The sequence below is a fragment of the Euprymna scolopes genome, chromosome 23, assembly GCF_053919585.1.
Source record: "Euprymna scolopes isolate OS-2025 chromosome 23, ASM5391958v1, whole genome shotgun sequence".
NCBI lineage: Eukaryota > Metazoa > Mollusca > Cephalopoda > Sepiida > Sepiolidae > Euprymna > Euprymna scolopes.
In genome coordinates, this window is record NC_136504.1 from 72,509,154 (window position 1) to 72,529,652 (window position 20,499).

At 33.3% G+C, this 20,499-nt stretch overlaps 1 protein-coding gene across 1 annotated transcript in view; it reads right to left on the reverse strand.

Annotated features, from left to right (window-relative positions):
* LOC145245997 (phospholysine phosphohistidine inorganic pyrophosphate phosphatase-like) overlaps positions 1–20,499 on the reverse strand; it is a 120,467-nt gene that overhangs the window by 19,282 nt on the left and 80,686 nt on the right. The window contains exons 4-5 of the mRNA XM_080107793.1: positions 15,024–15,087; positions 4,180–4,272 (exon numbers count right to left, since the gene is read on the reverse strand). Of these exons, the coding sequence (XP_079963919.1) occupies positions 4,180–4,272; positions 15,024–15,087 (157 nt within the window). The remainder of the gene's footprint in view (positions 1–4,179; positions 4,273–15,023; positions 15,088–20,499) is intronic.

The following is a 20,499-nucleotide window of genomic DNA, read 5'->3' on the forward strand; positions in this document are numbered from 1 at the left end:
ACATCAGATTTGACCACATAATCAGAAAGAGCACACAATTTTACATAAGAGTACGAAGTTTCATGAGAATAGCTTGAAAAATAAATGGTGGCGAAATTACCGAATTTCTTGAAATAGTGAGATCCATAATTTAGTTCACTTTTTCTAAAGAAAAATATCCACGGAAAAAAGCCTAAATTTAACACTTGAAATTCTCATAACTTTTGATGGTATTTGCATAATTCAAATAGCTTAAAGCATCTTTTACATAGCTCTTTTCATGCAAGTTAATAAAATAACAATTATCTAAAAAGAAAATTCAACTTGTAATGCTATCATTAGGGTCGTTTGGGGGTAGATAGATGGAACAGATTGTGACCATTCTATGTAAGTTAGTTTGAAGATTTATTTGGCTTTGTGCTGTGTTTTTGTTGATGAGAATGGATGTTCCTCCAGAAGCTCTATTTGGGTTATTTGTTGTGTGGTTGTACTCAGTGAAGCTATGGAAATTGATATTTTCAGATGGTTTTTAAAAAAGTCTCTTGTAGGCATATTATTCTAGAAAAGAGATCGGCTATAAGAAGAAGTAATTCATTCCGGTTGGCTTTTATACTTCTGAAATTCTATTGGATTATTTTGTTGGCCATAGTTTAATTTTATGTATTTGATTTCCTTTCATCTTTTTGAGAATAGGGGTGGTTGTTTTCTACTATTTGATTATGGGGGTGGGTGTTCTGTTGTTTATTTTCATTATGTCTAAGGTTTTAAATTTATTCTGGTCTGTAGTTCTTGTTTTTGACGTGGGGTGGGATCTTTCTTTTTTGGATGTTTCATTTATTTTCTGTTTGTTTGGAGAGAGATCTGATTTTTTTCCCTTCCTGGGGTGTACTAGGCATTTGTTCTTTGGTTTTGGGATGTTATTAGTTTCCGTGGGGTTTTTATTTGAAAGTTTTGTTCTGGTGGGATTTTACTTTCGGCTGTTTGGGAGTTATTTTCAAGTACAGCTTGAGTTGACTGCAGTTGCCATAAGGTGGCCCTCAATGCCTCAACTAGTTCTTGAAGTATCTTTATTAAGGTTGTGATTCCCTTTAGTTCTGTGTTTTTGGTTGTACCCGCGAGGTTGATTCAATGATCTTTCTGGCTTTAGTAAAGTTTAGGTTTTTGTATATTTTAATTCATTTATTCTTTTTTCTTTGATCCAGTTTTGGCAGAGAGGTGAGTATGCTGGAGGGTTCTTGCCACAGTTTGGGCATTTTATGTTTCCTTAGCATTCTGTTTCCTGGTGTTCGTTACTGCTACATTTTGGGCATACTGTTTTCCTGGTGGAGTATTCTTTATAGTAGCCGAATTTTTGGCAGTTTAGGAATATATGTTTCTACTTTAATGTTAATATATCCAATGTTGATTTCAGTTGATTCAGTGCGAGTACTGAAGGTTAATATGTATGTGTTTGTTCATTTCTTTTTATTGTTATTCTTTTGGTGTCTATAACTTTTTGATTTTTTAGGTTTGTTTTTATTTCTTCAATTATAAGCAATTGTTTAATTCTGGACATTTGATGACTCCTTTGTAGTGTTGAGGGTTTTGTGAGGGTAGGTTTTGATGTTTATATCATGGAACTTTGTCCATGTTAACATTTTTTCGGCACTATTTTTAGAAGATACTTGTACAAGTCAGGTTCATTTTTTCATTTTTTTATTTGCGTTGTGTTTAGATTTTTGTTTATAATTTTTTTGATTAGGAAAGGAGACATTGTCTTGCGATTCTAAGATTATATATTCAGGAAAGTTTATATTTTCATCTTCATCACTAAATGCTTGAATCTGGATGGGATATTTAATTTGTTTGGAAGTCATATCATCCTTGCTCCCAACCCTCCTCGCAACTAATTCTTGAAATGTCTTTATTAGGGCGTTGATTCCCTTTAGTTCTACGTTTTCTGTTGTTTTTGGTTGATTTTTAATTGCATCTGCATACAATCTAGCTGCTTCTGTCGTAGAGGCTGATTCAATGATTTTTCTGGCTTTGGTAAAGCTGATCCAGTTTTGGCAGAGAGGTGAGTATACTGGAGAGATTTCTTGGCATTCTGTTTCCTGGTGTTCATTACTACGACCTCAACATTTCGGGCATACTGTTTTCCTGGTGCAGTATTCTTTATAGTGGCCGAATTTTTGGCAGTTTAGGCAGTGAAGTGGTTTGGGGATATATGTTTCTACTTTAACGTTAATATATCCAATTTTGATTTCAGTTAGTGGAGTGGAAATATTGAAGGTTAATATGTATGTGTTTGTTCATTTCTTTTTATTGTGATTCTTTTGGTGTCAATAAATTTTTGTTTTTTAGGTTTGTTTTTATTTCTTCTAAGGAGCAGTTGTTTAATTCTGGACATTTGATGACTCCTTTTGACATGTTGATGGTTTTGTGAGGGTAAGTTTTGATGTTTATATCATGGAACTTTGTCCATGTTAACATTTTTTCAGCACAATTTTTAGAAGATACTTGTACAAGTCAGGTTCCATTTAAAAAATTTTTTTTTTATTTGCTTTGTGCTTAGTTTTTGTTTATAATTTTTTTGATTAGGAATGGAGACATTTTAATTATTTGTATATTGTCTTGCGATTCTAAGATTATATATTTAGGAAAGTTTGTATTTTCATCTTCCTCACTTTCTGTGTTCGAATATGAATGAGGTCTTTTGATTTTTTTGGAAGCCATATGAAGTATTATTTTCTTTTATTATCCTTGCTCCTCACCCTCCTTGGAGCCCTATATTGAAAGATAGTCGGGGTAAAACCCATTTGCCCAAGAATCTCAGGGATACAAGGATGATATACTCAAACAGTGAGTGTAGTTGTTTGTGATGATTTCCTTATTTCCTTGGCCTCAGCAAGGTATAATAAAAAGGTTTGTTGTCAGTAACATCTGGTTTCACGATCTGATTGGCTCTGGCCATTGCTTTCTTATATCAGTATGTTTTTTTGCATATGTGTGCGTGATATATTTGTATCTCTTTTTGTGAGGGTTTACTGTTATTAAGAACTAGCCAATTGATGGGGTTGGGTTTCTCCGATCGCCTGCCTAGCCGAAATAAGGACCAAAATGGAGTGTTGCAAACTCATGGCCACTTGAACCCGGGTCATGAAGTGCTCAGCCACCAGGATCCCATTCTAGAGCATTACTGGTCACCATCTACAATCAACAGGTGGCCTCATTGAGGGACTTTTACCCTCAGCAGGGGGGGGGGGTCGGTGTATTCTGGAGCCTCACTAACAAGGCCTTTAAATGTATAAAGTTTTTATGTTTCAAGTTCTTCAAGCTTTTCATTGTGATGTTTGGTTTAGTCATTTTGTTTCATAGTACATCAACCCCTTTGTGTTATTCATGTTGCATCCAGATATTTTGTAGAAAGTTTTTATTCTCCAAGCTTTTTGTAATATCAATCGCTAGTTTGTATTGTTTGGTTTGGTTGTTTTATAGTGGATTTTGTTGATTCTGTTCCCTGCCCTGCAGACACCGAATGAGTTTTGCAATGGGAAAAGGGTTACAGTATTAATGTTTGGTACATTTTAAGTTAAGAAACCAGTCAGGAAGTGAGGGAGGTAGAAAGAGAAAGAGGGAATGAGAAGAAGGAAAAAGGGGGTTGTTTTTGTTTTTGGGCTTGCAGAACATAATTAAGTTTTGCAAAAAGAAATTGAAAAAGCAATAAGCATCAATGTTAGGTGCATTTCATCTCAGGAAGCCAATATCTTCAGACAGCCTGATCTGGTAGTGCCAGTGCAATGCTTGAAAAATGTAATACTTCTTTAATAGTGTATATCTGAGTGAACAAGAGAGTGAGAGGTAACAATAATAGTTTTGTCTTCATTTTCTCATTGATTAGTTTCGTTTCAATGATTTCAAGTAGTGATCAAGAATTAAATTATTTAGCAATAGCAAGCAAGAAAAACCAGATAGTTTTAAATAATTAAGGCAACAAAATGGAAACTAAAATATTTATATAAATACTTCTCCCAAATACTAATCTGTAAATCTCTGTAAAATAACATCATTACAGATATTTTAAATTGCATTTTTAAAATATGCAAATATCCAAAATATTTTGCATGAAAATGTAATCATTTAACAAAAATATTCTTGCATAATATTGCAAGAAAAAATTAATTATTTAGGATGTTATAAAACAAAAAAACAAGATATTACCTTGTTAGCTGGAACATTAAGATCATTGAGTGCTGCTTGAAAAAAATCTGTAGAAGGTTTACCTACAACCTCAGCAGTAATATCACAAGCATACTGTGATGAAAAATAATAAAATAGCATTAAATAACATTAAAACTCATTTTGGTGGTAAAAAGAATTTGTGTTTTTATCAAAAGTTTGCATTTTGTATGTAATACAATATTAAAATAATGAAAATACAAAAAAAAAAAAAAAAAATGGCCTCCAGTGATTAAAACGCTGAAACTTAAAATGTAAATTAGAATTTTATTTTAGGACAAAAAATAACATTCAAAACAAGAATCTATTTTACATAACAAAATTTAACAGATGCTTATCTGGAGCTCTTAAAATGCTATTTAATAGTTTGTGCAAGATAAACAATAACAAGTCAGTCTGAGACCCTCTCAAAATATTAAAACTTTTAGCCAAATTTTTCTATTAATATTTTAAATGAATGTTCTTTTTTTAGTAAGTTACTGTTTGTTTTTACACTTAAATGAATAGATTCTTATAAATCATGTAAGCAAGAATATTTTTATGCCAAAAATGCTAATATTGTAACTGAATAAAATAAAACAAATTCTAACAATGTTGATTATATCTAATAACATAAAATTTAACACAATCAAAATAATCGAACAAATGTCAACTTAATGAAATGTAGATTTACTTTAACAAATATAAGAATTTAAATCATTCTACTTAGAAAATATGATTAAATGAAGTTCCCTCAAAACTGTCATCTCAAATGGAATATTAAAAAAACAGTACACATATTCTAACATTAACATTATGGAGGAATTAGTAAAATAACATTTGTTTTGTTTGAACTTTTTATTTATTCTTTTTTTAATCTTCAATATAAAGGAAAGTTGCATTTTCTGTCTGGTTGAATGTGCACAACTAAAAGTCAGTAACTTTCAAAAACCTTACATCATAGGATGTAATGTGACCCTGATCTAGTTATAGAAAAAGAAAAAAAAGAAAAAAAAAGAACTGTAAGATTCATATTTGGAGTCACCAATCAAATTCATATATATAGGAAAGAGGAGGGGGTAAGAGATGTTAGTGCTTGTGCAAAATAGTTATCTAAGAATTTCAGTACTTTGAGATTTCTGAATCATATTGTATGTAGATACTCAAATGTTTAGCGAACAGAACTTTTTTTGACAAACGTTAAAGGTTGCGACCAGAGCAGAATGTGAAAAATATTTTCTTTAGGCATTAAAAATGGTTTTATGGCTGTTTTTTTTTTTTGTTGTTAAAAAGAAATAATTTTGATTTAAAATCCACTTAGTATAACACATATAAATTTGAAAAAAGCATGCTTGAAATATGTTAAAATTATTATCTGAATAAATGACATCACATGACATCCGGTCAAATTAGGTTGCCATCTTGTTTTGACTTTGCTTATAAGTAATAATATATAATTTTATGTATGTAAGAATATAAGTCCAAATATGAAAATATATTATTCGCAAATTTTAATAATTTTTTTAATTTAGGATAATAAAAATCAGTAACAAACATTTTTATTTTTAACTAGCATTTCAGCCCAGCGTTGCCCGGGTGTTTGGAGGTGTATATTGAGCAAAAAAAAAAAAAGTAGTAGTAGGAAGGAAGGCTCCAACCTGTACCGCAAAGTAGGGAAAGAATGAAAAAAAAAAGTGAACTCTTTGCTGTTACGACCACCGCCAAACCGGAAGTGACATAGGTTTAAATTAAAGCTAGACAATCGAAAAGAGGGGATGACTTTCTACAATATCGTCGAAAAAAGCAACCCCTCCCTGTAGAAAAGTGCCCAGTTGAAGGTGAAGAAATTAATGTTTTTAGCCAATTTTTCGATATTTGTCGTCTGAAAGGTCGAGCTTAAAAACGATACTGATATTGTGAAAATCTGTCGCCTTTGTTAAAAGTTTTAGGCAGACATGCAAACATACATACATACATTTATATATTGGTAGCTCAAATTTTCGACCTAAACCGATTAAAAAGCTTGCCGTATCTGAATACCCTTTATGTAAAATTTCAAATGTTTAGACAAGAAATTGTCTGAGTAATTTGGTAGAGATCGCAGATGTCAATTTTTTAAAAAACTTTGACCCCTATTATGACCCCTTAACATTTATTGTTTTGGGCTCAAATCAAGTTATTAAGTTAGATCCATGTCCAAGGAACCAATATCTAAAATTTCAAGTGTTTAGACCCAAAATTTACGGAGGAGTTTGGTAGAGTTGTCAAAGGTCAAATCGTTGAACTTTGACCTTTTAACAGCCAAATTTCTGGCCGAAAACGGATCACATTGATTTTCCCAAATCTCAGTACCATGTATATCAAATTTCGAGTCTGTAGACTAAAAATTGACAGAGTTATTCTGTAGGGAAATGTACACAGACACACAGACATGTTCATTTTTGTAGATATATAGATAGATTAAAAATTTTTTTTGGAATACTATATTATTTCAAAAAAGTTTTCAAAATACAATTTTTTTTATATGCATAAAATTATCAAATGTAAATAATTTTCACAACTTTTAATCTTTAAATGTATGAGAATTTATGAAGAATTCTAAAGTAAAAATTACTTTCTATTCAATATTTTAAATGCTTTCAAATTCTTTCCAAATTTAAAAGGGTTATTTTATGGCTGGAGAAACCAAAATGCATTGCATTGAAGTTAATTTTATAATTAAATTATTTTTTTATTTAATATGATTCTTAAAATGTTTATTTGTCTATATTACGCTATGGCATTTTGATTTCAACAAAGAAACATTTAATAGTAAAAGCGGCACTTATGCATCCTTTGAACCAAATGTAACTCAGCGTTTGCTCGGCTTTCTCCAGAGCATGACATCAACAGCCGGATAATGCCGAGCGTTGCTGATGAAATCATAACAACGCTATGTAAAAGAAAACAGTAAAATTTTAAATGTAGAAACATCAACAAAATAAAAAAAGCAAAAACCTGCCATAATTTTTAATTTTTATTAACTGTGTGAAGAAAAGTTTTTTGTGTCAAAGAAATAATTTTTAAGCAATTTTCTTTCAAGTATTTATTTTTATATGATTTTTTTTGTCAAGAATTTTTTTTTAATATATAAAAGAAAACTGAAACAAACAAATTTTGTAAATTGAAAAAAACTTTTTTTGTTTTTTTTTATGTTTTTGCAAGTATTTGTTTATGAAACAACAAAAGTGGGTAGGTTGGGCCTTTTTAAAAAAATTTTTTTTGACAAATCACTGGGAGTAGTTAGAATTTTTTCTTTTTTTTACAATGCCAGGAAAATTTTCCTAGGAAGATATTTTTCCTCAGACTTTTGGATGGCATCAGACGACGGCAAAGTGGATGGAGAAGAGGTAGCAGATGTGTAAGGAAGCTCCTTACCAACATTTTTCGGCGATATGAGTTAATATGGAGGTCAATTTTTGCCTCTACATAAACTATAAAAGATAGGTGTTCAAAAGCTTCTGGTTGGTTCTACATTCTTGTTTGTTGCGCTGTTTGGCTTCCTTCCACATTTGCTCTACATGATTAGTGGTTGCCTGCATTTCAGGATCTATGAAGTGAAGACTGTGGTGATACCCATCTCCTCCTACTTTTCTATATACCCTCCAATAATGTGATACAACCGTGATTCCCGGCAGAATATATTGTTTTATGTTATATTCTTTTATTAGTGGAAGGAGGATTTCTACATTCCAATTTGGTAGAAATCCTCCTTATTGGCAAGGTCATATCCACTAAAGATTCAGACTAGTGTGAGAAGTCTGCTGACGTTATGTTTGTGTCGGTTCAAAACAGACTCGTTATATAGCTGGGCCCTCCTATCTGCCAGGGATTCCTGAGAAAATAATCCCGGCAAATGTCTTGCAGAAAATTCTTCCAATCAACTATTGTGTGGCATAAACAATGTTGACCAGTTGTAGGAGTATCTAGATGATTTTTTAGTTTTGTTCGCACATCAATCGGTTTAACTTCAACTTAGAGATTACAATCCTCCTATGATCAGTAGACACACCATAGAAACTGCTATAAGCTTCACAGGTATGACAGCTATTGATCCACTTCTTATTTATAAAAAAATAGTCCAGTTGTGCCATGTCTCCAATTGGGGATTGATGGGTCCAGAGTTTACTGGGTCTTTTCTGGAAACGGGTATTCATGTATTGTAGATTGTTTTCAAGGAGAAAAGTTAATGGATACTCTCCATTTCAGTTTGTTCCATCATGGAAAAAGAACTTATGCTTGTTGTTACACGACAATCAGATCAAACAGATTCATATTCGAACTGCGAAACAGATTTGATGCTTTACAGGCACAAGAGCAGGAAACATATGCTAATACCACCTATGAAAACTTCATTAGATCGCACCAAGAAGCAGCAAAGAATTATATACCTCTAAAGCCCAAGGTAAAGCAAAAAGTACTTTGGGAAAATGACAAAATGATATCAAAACGAGAAGAGTTAAAAAACAAACAAAAAGCAACATAAATACCCCACTTGACAGAATACAAAATTAAGGAAGCAGGCGCTTCAAGAGCTTAGTATGATGTACCTATCAAAACAACAGAAGTATGTTCAAGAACAAATAGATCGAATCCAGAATGCAGCAGATAACAAGCAATCATATCTGGCTTGGCAAGTAGTAAACAAGATATCTGGGTGCAAACGACCTGCCAAAGCTAAGTTAAAGGCAAACACTCCAGAGAATGCATGTTCGAAATGGAAAGCACATTTTGAAAAGCTACTTGGAAACAAACAAGAAGTGACAGACAAACCAATTCAGCCGATTGTTGTACAGGAACTTGATATTGAGAAGGGTGATTTTACAATGGAGGAACTTCTAACTGTACTAAAGAAAACCAAGAATCGTAAAGCTGCAGGCTTAGATAACATACCTCCTGAAGTATGGAAGACAGGTGGCTTCAATGACATCCTTCTTAATTCATGCAATTCTGTATATAAACAAAAAGTTATTCATATATGGAGGGAAGGATGCATACTTTCCCAAGAACGGTGACCTAAGCATACCAAGCAACTACAGAGGAATAACACTCACTCCAATTGCAGCAAAAATATACAATGCCATGTTTCTCAACCGTATCCAACCAAAGATCGAAGAAGTGCTCAGGAAGAACCAAAATGGATTTAGAAAGAATCGCTCTACTACTAGTCAAATACTTACTGTTAGGAGACTGATTGAAGGAGTCAAAGCCTAAAACATTTAGGCAGTCATGATCTTTGTAGATTTCTCCAAAGCATTCGACTCCGTACATAGAGGAAAAATGGTCAGCATATTAAAAGGATATGGCATTCCAAATGAAGTCATTAATGCTATCATGATGCTATATGAGCACACTCGAGCAACAGTCAGGTCGCCAGATAGGGACACTGAATTTTTCAACATCCGCATCAGGGTTTTACAAGGACATTGTCTGTCTTGACTTTGTACTTCACACCTCTGTTGATATACACAACACACTAGGCTTCACCCTAAATGAATCAATCAGCACATATAACTGATGCAGATTATGCAGGCGATATTGCTTTGTTCGCGAACAACACTGCTGATGTACAAACACTGTTACATAAGCTAGAAAAGTCTGCAAATGACATTGGTCTCCACATAAATGCGAATAAGACAAAGTTTATGACTTTCAATGTGAAAGGAGAGATCAGGGCTTTGGTTGGATCAACACTGAAAGAAGTCGTTGAGTTTACGTATCTGGGCAGCAACATAGTTTCCACAGAGTGAGATATTGAAATTCGCATCTCAAAAGCATAGGCCGTATTGGATGGGCTGCGTTCAGTATGGACTTCAGAGCTAACTAACAAACTGAAAAGGCAGTTCTTCAGGACAGTGATAGAGTCTGTCCTTGTTTACGGTGCTACAACCTGGACACTCACCAAAAGATTGGAAAAAAAAACTAGACGGCACATACACCCGTATGCTAAAAACAGTATTAAATATATCTTGGCAAAATTATCCCATGAAGCAGCAACTTTATGGCAACCTACCTGCCATATCTAATATCATCAGGGAAAGACGCCTACGATTTGCCAGTCATTGTCTGAGGAACAAGCATGAATTGGTGAGTGATGTATTGCTATGGACTTCACGACACGGACACGCAAGCAAAGGATGACCTAGATCCATGTATATCCAGCAAACAGCACACAACATCAACTATGAACCTGAAGATCTAAGGCAGCTGATGGAAGACAGGAAACTCTGGAAAGGAAGAGTCACCATCCTGATAATGATGATGTGGCATGAACCCAACCCACATTCATGTTGGAGGTTTTACGTTGTTGCCATCTTGAACGCCCACAGGTAAATCAATTTCAGTATGCACGCAATCTTCAGCCGTGACTTGGCAAAGAAGGTCCCAGTCCAGATAGCGACATTTTACGTTGCTATATCTCCATCCATAGCTGCTTGTTATGCTTCCTTTTTTTTTTTGTTAGTTTTTTTGTTACTGTCCTGTTGCACATCTCACCAATTTTGCCATCAATTTTCTTTGTTGACAAAACTTTATTACAGTTTCCGATGTCTGGAGCTGGTGTGACAAGATGGTTAAATTCATTGTTTAAAAGTAACCTTAACCTTTTCTGACTTGCAAGTAAGTTTTTTTGATTTTTTTTCCTCTTCCAACTGGTATCCAAAGTTCTTGTCTGCTGCTTGGGTGGGCGCATGTGTGTCAAGTTAAAACTCAGTGCGTGGTGTTGTGATTGGCTAATCGCCATGTTATAAACTTATGCATCCTTTGAACCAGACGTAACTCAGCGTTCAGCTCGGCTTTTCCCGCAACACGACGTCAACAGCCCAGGTTTAGCTGCTGTGTGATGTAACATGGCAATACCAATTGGTATCCAAAATTGTTGAGGAAGAGGAAAAAATCATTTCTTACTTGCAAGTCAAAAAAGTCAAATCAGTGACACAAAGTTGAGAAACATGTAGACACATGAAAACTGGAAACAATTTTATTAAGTTCAAATATAGACACCCTAATGGGGTGCTGGAGGGTGCAGTCATTGATGTCTCTGTGTCGATCACTAGAGAGTTTTGTGTCGACCCAGGACTGTACCCTAATAAACAAAGTCTCTGACAGCATAGATACACCACTTTCCCTCGACACTAGCACACAAGTACATGTATTTGATTACTTCAGTGTCCACCACAGCAAGTGGTTTGGATTTTTTACTAACACATACGCAGCTGGTAGCACAACACATAGCTTCTCTATATCTCATTCCCATATGGTTACATTTCCAACCCGTTTCCCAGACCAGCAAGAACAACACACATCAATTCTAGATCTGTTTCTGACTACAGTTCCCGATAATTGTGTAATGAATGCCCACAGCCCACTTGGGAACATTGATCATGCAGTGATAATGGTTGAAATCGCCCTAAACTCTAGAGCCAAAACTGAAGAGCCATTGCTCAAAATGAGATATTATAAAAAGACTGACTGGGAAGCCATCAGGAGTCTCAGAGACGCCCCATGGTGAAATATCTTTTCACTTCCTGCTGAACAGTACGCAAATGAGACCAGTGAATAGTTCAAGACGCCAATTGAAGCACATGTTCCCACGTGGAAATTTTATAGCAAGCCTCACTGGTTTACTTCTACTTGTGCAGCTGCCATTGCACAAAGACAGCATGCATACCACAGATTTAACTGACATAAGTCCAGTTCAAACAGACAGAAGTATATAGAAGCCAGAAGTAATTGTAAGAAAGAAATAACGACAACTAAGAGAATTTACTGAAACCACCAAAAACCACATTGAAGCACAAAAATTAGGAACCCATGACTTTTGGAAAATCTACAACAGTGTAGTAAATAATGGGCAATCAACAATTCACCTACTATCCAACAATCATGAGGTTGTTTGCTTGAGAAGGCTAACATGCTTGCCAGTCGGTTTGCCTCCAACTCCATGTTGGACCCTGCTAACCACCCCCTCTCTGACTTTCCTTTGCGGACAGATGCCACACTAGACGATCTGAAAATCACCCCTTCTCAGGTATCATAAAAAATCTTGACACTTCAAAAGCATGTGGACCTGATCTCATCCCGGTTGTGCTATTAAAAAAGTGCTCCGCTGAAGTAGCTCCAGTTCTCTCCAAACTTTACAACAAATGCCTTAATGAAGCTTGCTTTCCTGCCTGCTGGAAAACTGCTTCTGTGGTACCAGTTTCAAGAATTCTGGCAAAAGAACTGACCCAGTAAATTATTACCCCATTAGCCTCCTCCCACTTTTTGCCAAAATATTTGAGTCCATAATTAACCAAGCTCTAGTCCATTACCTTACAGATGCTAAACTTCTGAACAACCAACAATATGGATTTAGGCAAGCCCATTCCACAGCAGACACCCTAACTGTAATCTCTGAGCGTATATACCATTCACTGGACAAAGCAGGGGAGGTTAGAACGGCAGCTCTAGATATATCTAAGGCTTTTAACAGGGTATGGCATGAAGGTCTCCTCAGAAAAATCAGATCATACGGTATCACTGGAAGAATACTTAACATAATTAAATCCTTTTTAAATAAGAGAAAAATCCAGGTTGTCCTTGACGGTCGTACATCCAAACAATATGATATAAATGCGGGAGTACCTCAAGGGTTTATCCTTGGATCTCTATTATTCCTAATATTCATAAATGACCTCCCTGACAAAATTGTCTGTGAGATGGGTATATATGCTGATGACACCACGCTCTATAACAGACACGACAGGAAAACAAATGAACACATATCTAAAGAAATGGCAGAAACACTAGAGGATGAGCTCCAATCTGTAGTGGAATGGGGACAAAAATGGATGGTCACATTCAATGCTGCCAAGACTAAACTTGTTTCCTTCAATAATTACAAGAAACCTTCTCTACCACAATGGCCAAATACTCTTTATCTGAAAGCACATCTTTTAAACTCACAGGAAACAAGAGTTGGAACAATTACATTGAGAGCATTGCCAGGACCACTGCGAAGAAGGTAGGTTCGTTTTACCGTGCTAGAAAGCTACTAATGCCCGAAAGTATCCTGTACCTCTATAAGGCCACCATTCACCCATGTTTGGAGTATTGTTGTCATATTTGGGCTGGTGCATCTACTACTAGTCTCTTGCTCTTAGACAAGGTTCAAAAGAGAGTCGCCAACCTGATAGGTCCGGAACTGTCATCTAAGCTTCAGCCTCTGTCCCATCGACAAAATGTTGCATCCCTCTGCCTGTTCTACAAGTACATTAATGGTGAATGCTTTGACAAACTGCAAACACTTATACCCTCTTGACGTAAATACCCCCGCCAAACCCGTGAAGCAGTAGAGATCCCAAGATGTAAGAGAGCCTTCTACTCCAGTAGTTTCTTCCCCAGAACCACTAGACTTTGGAATTCCCTTCCGGGCCTCTGCTTCCCCAACTGTACTGACATGCAGAAGTATAAGTGTAATGTGAACAGATATTTCGCTGCCCAACTCTCTACATAGTACCCCTGTAGCTTATGTCCCTGATAGTAGCCCCTACATCAAAGTGGCAATGTGCCTTGTTTGGGGTGAAAATTTAATAAAAAAATAAATAAAATAATACTCTCTTCACCAAACCGACCCAATCAGACTCTTCTAGCGCACTTTCAAACAATGGACATTTATAATGTTAGGGCCTTACACAAACTCTCTTTACTTGTTCCTGATTGGTGAGTGCCAAAGCCAACTAACATAAAATGGTGAACTGAATTGAGGGACATCTTAAATTCTAGATTTTTTTTATTCTCTTCAATTCTTGGTCCTATTCATCACTTCTTTCTCTTCAGTGTTCCCAAATTGGCTTTATTTTTGTAATAGCTTCCAGCCATTTGCCAACAGGGCTTTACAATGTCATTGTTAGGATTTCACTGATGCCTAAATCAAAATATTGCCTCTTGCCAGGCATTTGTGTTGGCAACTGTAGGCCATTTGATCTTTTTTTTAAATGTACTCAATGTTTTGTTGCTAGACATATTGATCCCTATGTGAACGGACAGAGCACTATGGCAAATGTTCTGACCTTGATCTTCCTGTATCTCACCAGGAAAGTCTCTTGTGCATTGTGGTTGGTCAATATGTGCCTTAGATTTCATTTTTGTTTGATGTACCATTTAGAAACAACAGTCAAACTCATCAATTGTTAAATGCATGGTTTATATATTTGTCCTATTATTTCATTTCAGGATCTGTTGGGGCTGTTTATTTATAACTGTGCCTGTGCGCTTGCAAGCAGAAAAAAAAGAGGGTCAGAATTCCTTCTCACTAACTTCTCTTAACTTTCAATTCGCTGCACCAACTCTCAATGTCTCTTTTTTTTCATACTCGGCACAAAAAAAGCTTTTCTCTTTCGATGCCTCAAATAAGTGAATGCTTATTTACCCAAGCGGCAGTAGCACTTTTCTTCTTCATCTTTTTCTCCTTCTTCCACTTCCAACTGACAACAAACTCATTCAAACAAGACAATGTTCAAAAAACGAAAGACACCTGTTGCACAAAAAAATCCATCTTTTTATGCTGCCACCTTGAATTCCCAACAGCATCAAAATCTGCATACGTGTGTTATTTCTGTATGAGACTTGAGTACCAGTGCTTCTCTACAGCAGACACATGCCAACTACGATGCTCCACACTGTCATCACAATATAATGTCGGGTTGCTAGCACAAACATGTAATATGTCAGTGATGTAGAGTTGAGAAACACAGACACACAAGAAGTGGAAACAATTTTATTAATATAGAGATTATGAGATTTATAAGCATACAGTGATCACTTACTTCCAAAGCTTTCATATAGGGTCCAACATCAAGCAACAGTTTTCCATTATCTTGATAATATTTACTGAAAAAGAATAGAAATGAATATAATTTATTTATATAAAAGGCAAATGCAGCGCGCACATTTTTGTATGTCCCAAAAAGGCTTTTTTTGCCGGGATTCTCGGGGGTGGGGGTGGGGTTACTATGTCTTAGAACTCTTTATATACCCCCTAGATCATAATATGTATGATTTGCGAACGCACGTCGTGTCCAGATTTATTTATGTCAACTTTTATAAAATTTCTGCTATTTTGGCTTCTCATGTGTTCATTCAGCTTTTTTGTATAAAAGTGAAACTGATCTGAAATGAAGGTGCGGTTCCCAGCACGAGGGCCAGGAACGTCCAGAAAGCAATGGGTGTTAAATCAATGTGGGAGAAACTCCTTATATCAAACAATTGCTATTCATATTCCTCTGTATGGGGATCTGGTGTCCCCCCCTACATTTTAGGGAAACAAAAAGTTGAGGAACAAATCCAAAATACCTTCCCCGCAGTAAAAGTTCACTGTGGGACTTCTATGGTGTGATCATTACAATCGCACAGCTGTCAGTTTAACTTTTTAATCGTTAAATTTGAACTCTGTTTAGTTACTCTCCCTTCGTGGGTGAGTGGTAAGTTGTCAGGTTTTTTTCACACTTTATTTACCACCTTCGCCTCAACGTTCCGGGTTCAATCCTATCTACTTTCCCAAAGTTTTTTTTTTACCCCCCCAACACACACACACACACACACACAAACACCCGAGCAACGCCAGGGTCTCCCCGCTAGTAAATAATAAAAATGAATTATTGACCCAAAAGCTGAAAACAATGTTTTTTTTGGGGGGGGGGGGCTTGCATAGATGTGCAAAAATAATAAGAAAGATTGCTAGAAAGCTTTGACACCAAATGCAAATCACTTGAACCACATCCAGAATACAATCACACCGACTCATCATGTATCAATCTCTCGCACCACAGGTGTACAGAAACCATGAAACTAATTATCATCAATCATAATACTATACATTGTACCTCAGTATTGAATAACATTGAGAGGTAATTCAATAACTCACATAATCACCTAAAAAAGTAGACCCCAACGTCCACAAAAAAATTGTATAGAATTTGTCTTCCACAAAAAAATGGGCTAATTTCCCTTAAACACTAAAATGGTCCAGAAACTCTGATCATTTTATATTAAATTCACATGCAAAATTGATTCCTGAACTAAATTCTTTAACAATTGTTTGTTTTATTTTTCCTTCTTTTTTTTCTACCATGTTTTTCAATGAGTTCACACATAATCGCTTAAAAAAAAGTAAAATCTCATTTTTTGAAGTGGTTGATAAAGCGATTTGATTTAGTTAAGGGTGCTAATCTACATTAACTGTTCTTTATATATGGAAAGTATACTAGTATATACATAAAAGTGGCCTTATCTGTCGGTACAGAATGGTCTCTACCAAACTGTCAATTTTTAGTCTACTGACTTGAAACTTAATATATAGGGATTCGGACCTCTAGAACAAATTTGATTTGTTTTTTAGGAGGTAAAAATAGCTGCTAAGTGCAAGGGAGTCAAAACTGAAAAAATTAGAATTTTGCATGTGCAAATATACATTTATACTTTTAACAATATTATTTTAAAAGTTTTTATATGTGTATGAACATAGTACTGATAGAATAATACTGGAGAGCTATATGTTTTCATTTGGATTCTAGCTGATGGCATACAGACAGAAAATGTCACTTATACATTTATTATCGCTATTTTTCATATATATTCTTAATGAGTGAAATATTCATTTTTTTAAAATTAATTTATGAAAACTCAGTATTATTATTATGGTAATTTTATTATATTTTATTCAAAATTATATTTATATATACATGTATACATGTTTAATTTTTTTAAATTTAGTAATGGGCCAATTTTATAGTAAAATAAGGAGAGGTAACTATAGAATTTTAAACTATGGTGCTCTCCCTTTAATTATTTTTGAGAAAGAAAATTCACTGCACAGCACTTATTCAGTAAAGAATTTATATTAAATATTTTATTAATTTATATATGGTTTTATTAGTTTATTTATTATTATTGCTTTGTATGTTCATAGTTCATTATATTATTTTCATTAATATATATTTATATTAATTTAGTTATATTTTATAATTATGATCGTTTTTTTTCTTATTTTTTTTTTTTTATAAATTAGTGTATAAAGGACAGGTATTAATTCTAATAATTTTTTTTTGGATTCTCATGATTTTAATGTATTTATTTTATATTAATATATTTATTTTATTAATCTTTTATTATATTTTTTAATTTATTTATTTTATAGAAATATTTAATTAACACGTTTTTATTATATTATTCATTTTTTAAAACAGTGAAATAAACTAACATATTTTTAACTGCTTAATGATTTAAATACATAACTCTTTCAATTATATTATTTGTGTTAAAAATTATTTTTATTTATATATTCAGTTTTTTGGCTTAAATTTATTATATTTTTTAATTTATTCTAATGTAGCTTAGTTTTTTCAAATTTACTTTATGAACTATTTATAAACATATTTTTTAAATGAATTTAGTTATATTGAAAATGTTCAGATTTTTTATTTTATTTTAGTATTTATTATATTTATTTTTACTATTAATTTTTGAATATTTTATTCATTTATTTTTTATACATGTATTTAAATCTTAGCATATTTATTATTTAAAATTTATAAACATAATAATAAATTTTGGTGTGTATGATGGATATAGGATAAGAGGCAGTATATATAGTTCAAGTTATTAATACTAGATTTATGTCTTAAAATAAATGTAGCTTCAGTAATGCACAAGATGCCTATATTCTTAACAATGGCAAAAATATTGCCTTGAATATTCTGCTGTGCTGTGTTCTGTCCACATGATTTACTGAAAAAGACAGAATAGAAATGAATATAATAAATAACAAAAATGAATTATTGACCCAAAACTGAAACCAATTATTTATAAAATCAGTTTTTTTTGCTTAAATTTATTACACTTGTTTGTAGAAGAAGGATATGCGAGTGTTCAAATGCTTTTTAATGCATGGGTGTAATGGTCTTACAGTTCTCCCTATGTAGAAACTATTGTTTTTAGCACATTGCAGATTATAAGTTATGTGATGGTAGTAACCTATTTTGAAAATTGGTCAATTTATCAGAGTGCAAATTTCAAAGGTCTGATTATTATTAGTATGTCTTTTAGATAACTGTTGTTTAAGAGATGTGGTAAACATAGTAAGTTGAATATGTTTTATGTATTGCTTTAAGAATGCAGATGTGATTTTGTCAGTAGTTGTGGGATATTTGTTTTGTATGCAAATGTTTTCGTTTGCATATAACCTTATTAAGCTTTAAGTAGTAAGACAGACTTATAGTATATAAATAGTTTTCAACAGGCTGGTTTTCTATGAATTTAGTTTATATAACTGCATCTTCAGTGATGTTAAGGTTTAAGTTGAGAAGTGATCGGTGTTTATTAGTAAAATTTATATAAAGGCCTACATTGAATGTACTGTAAATTTTGATGGCTTCTATCTTATGAAAAATATGTAGAAGTGGCAGGTGTTTAATGTTTGTTGTCCATATATGTAATAGCGAGAAAACCTGAAAGGCTGGGTAGATCAGTAATTTGCATGTAATAGCAAAAAAACCTGCAATTTGTTTGTATGTGTATTGTTGGAAAAATCTGTAGTCTATATTGATGCAAGAAAGGAAAGTTCTTTGTTGTGGTTATAGCTTGCCAAATTTTTGCTGTGAATAATTTGCAGAGGGGTATCAGGGATTGTAACTCAGTTAAGCATCTACTATGAACATAACGATACATTAGATAGCATCTAAAAGTATCTCTTCTGTGTGAAAGGGGATATAGAGATGACAAGACATAATCCCCCTACTAGGTTGCAAAGTCAATTTTGAACTCTGTCAACCCAGATATGGCAGCAGTACTCCATCTTATCTGGCTCATACAGGAGTTAGGTGTGAGATACTTTCTAGAAAGCAAGAATGATCAGACCATTTTTTCAATAACCTTAGCAACAGGTTTGATGTAAGTCTTCAACTTTAGGTCGGGTGAAAGTCAATACTAGAAGCTTATCAAAGTAGGGGGTTTACTCAATGAGAGAACCATTCATTTTGACTGGAGAGAAGTGAGGATCCAAGCATTGGTTGTGAAAAGAAAGAAGCTTCCTCATCAATACTCTTCAAAGTGTTGTCATATATAGTTGTATTATAGTTGCTGATGATTCTTTACTCACTTAATCTAGGTCCATCAGTCAAGCAATCTGGGCCCTACAGCTTAGTGTATCTGAAATATTTCTTACTGTATTATTTGAAATAAAAATAAAATGAATTTAGACAACTTTGAGGTATAAAAATCAAATGAAATTCGAATATAGACCTAAAAAGATATTTGTAAAATAATTCACTTTTTTTTCTTTTTTTTTTTAAATATTCTCTTAAGTTTGAAAAGAAACAAACCATTTATTTTTTACAAAGATGTTCAGACTTTTTTGTTTCAAACTTAAAAGGAATATTTTGAAAAATTCTGCCACCTAAACCAAAATATCTGAATGTTTTTGTGCAAATAAATAATTCAAAGTGTAGTATCTGTTCTGACATTACACTTGAAAATCTAAATTGAGGCAATATTTATTTTTGTTACAATCCAGAGATAGATTTTCTCCACATTAAAAAACTGATTTTGTTTTCGTACAGAGGTGAGTATATAGGAACACACTTAAAAACATTGTAACAAAAATATTTTCTCTACAACAAATATTGTAAGTTTAAAAATTATAATCAACATTCTGTAACCTTGCCTGTTTTTATTTTAATAAATCTATGAAGGAAATTATTTTCAAATTGTTCATAATAAAAATACACAAATTGAAACAATGATTTTATTTAATACAGAAACAAACATTTCAGTTTTAATCAATTCTTTTTTTTTAATTACCATTAAGTAAAGCATTGTTTCTTTTATTTTAATGCAATTTCCAAAGTTTTCTAAAAAATTTTTAAAAAGGCTAGCATTCAGTATTAACTGCATGCTTTTGTTTAAATGATTCTTTGAAACTGTCATTTACTATTTAAAAAATTAAATTAACATACAAAAAAACTTTTTCTTCAAACTTAAGAGGAGCTTAACTGGTAATTTTTTATATTTCCTCTTAAATGTAAAAAAAAATGTCTACTTTTTACAAAGATTTCTAATTATGGTTCTAATTTTATGATACGCAGATTTTTTTATCACATTAAAAAAATTGAATTTTAAAGAAAAGTCATTTGTTTTTATTTGAAATTTCTTCCAAACATCATTGTAAGCAGTAAACTATGTTTTTATTTTTCAAAATTAAGAATTTAAAAAAAAAAAGTTTATTTTGGTAAATATTTTTTATGTTCA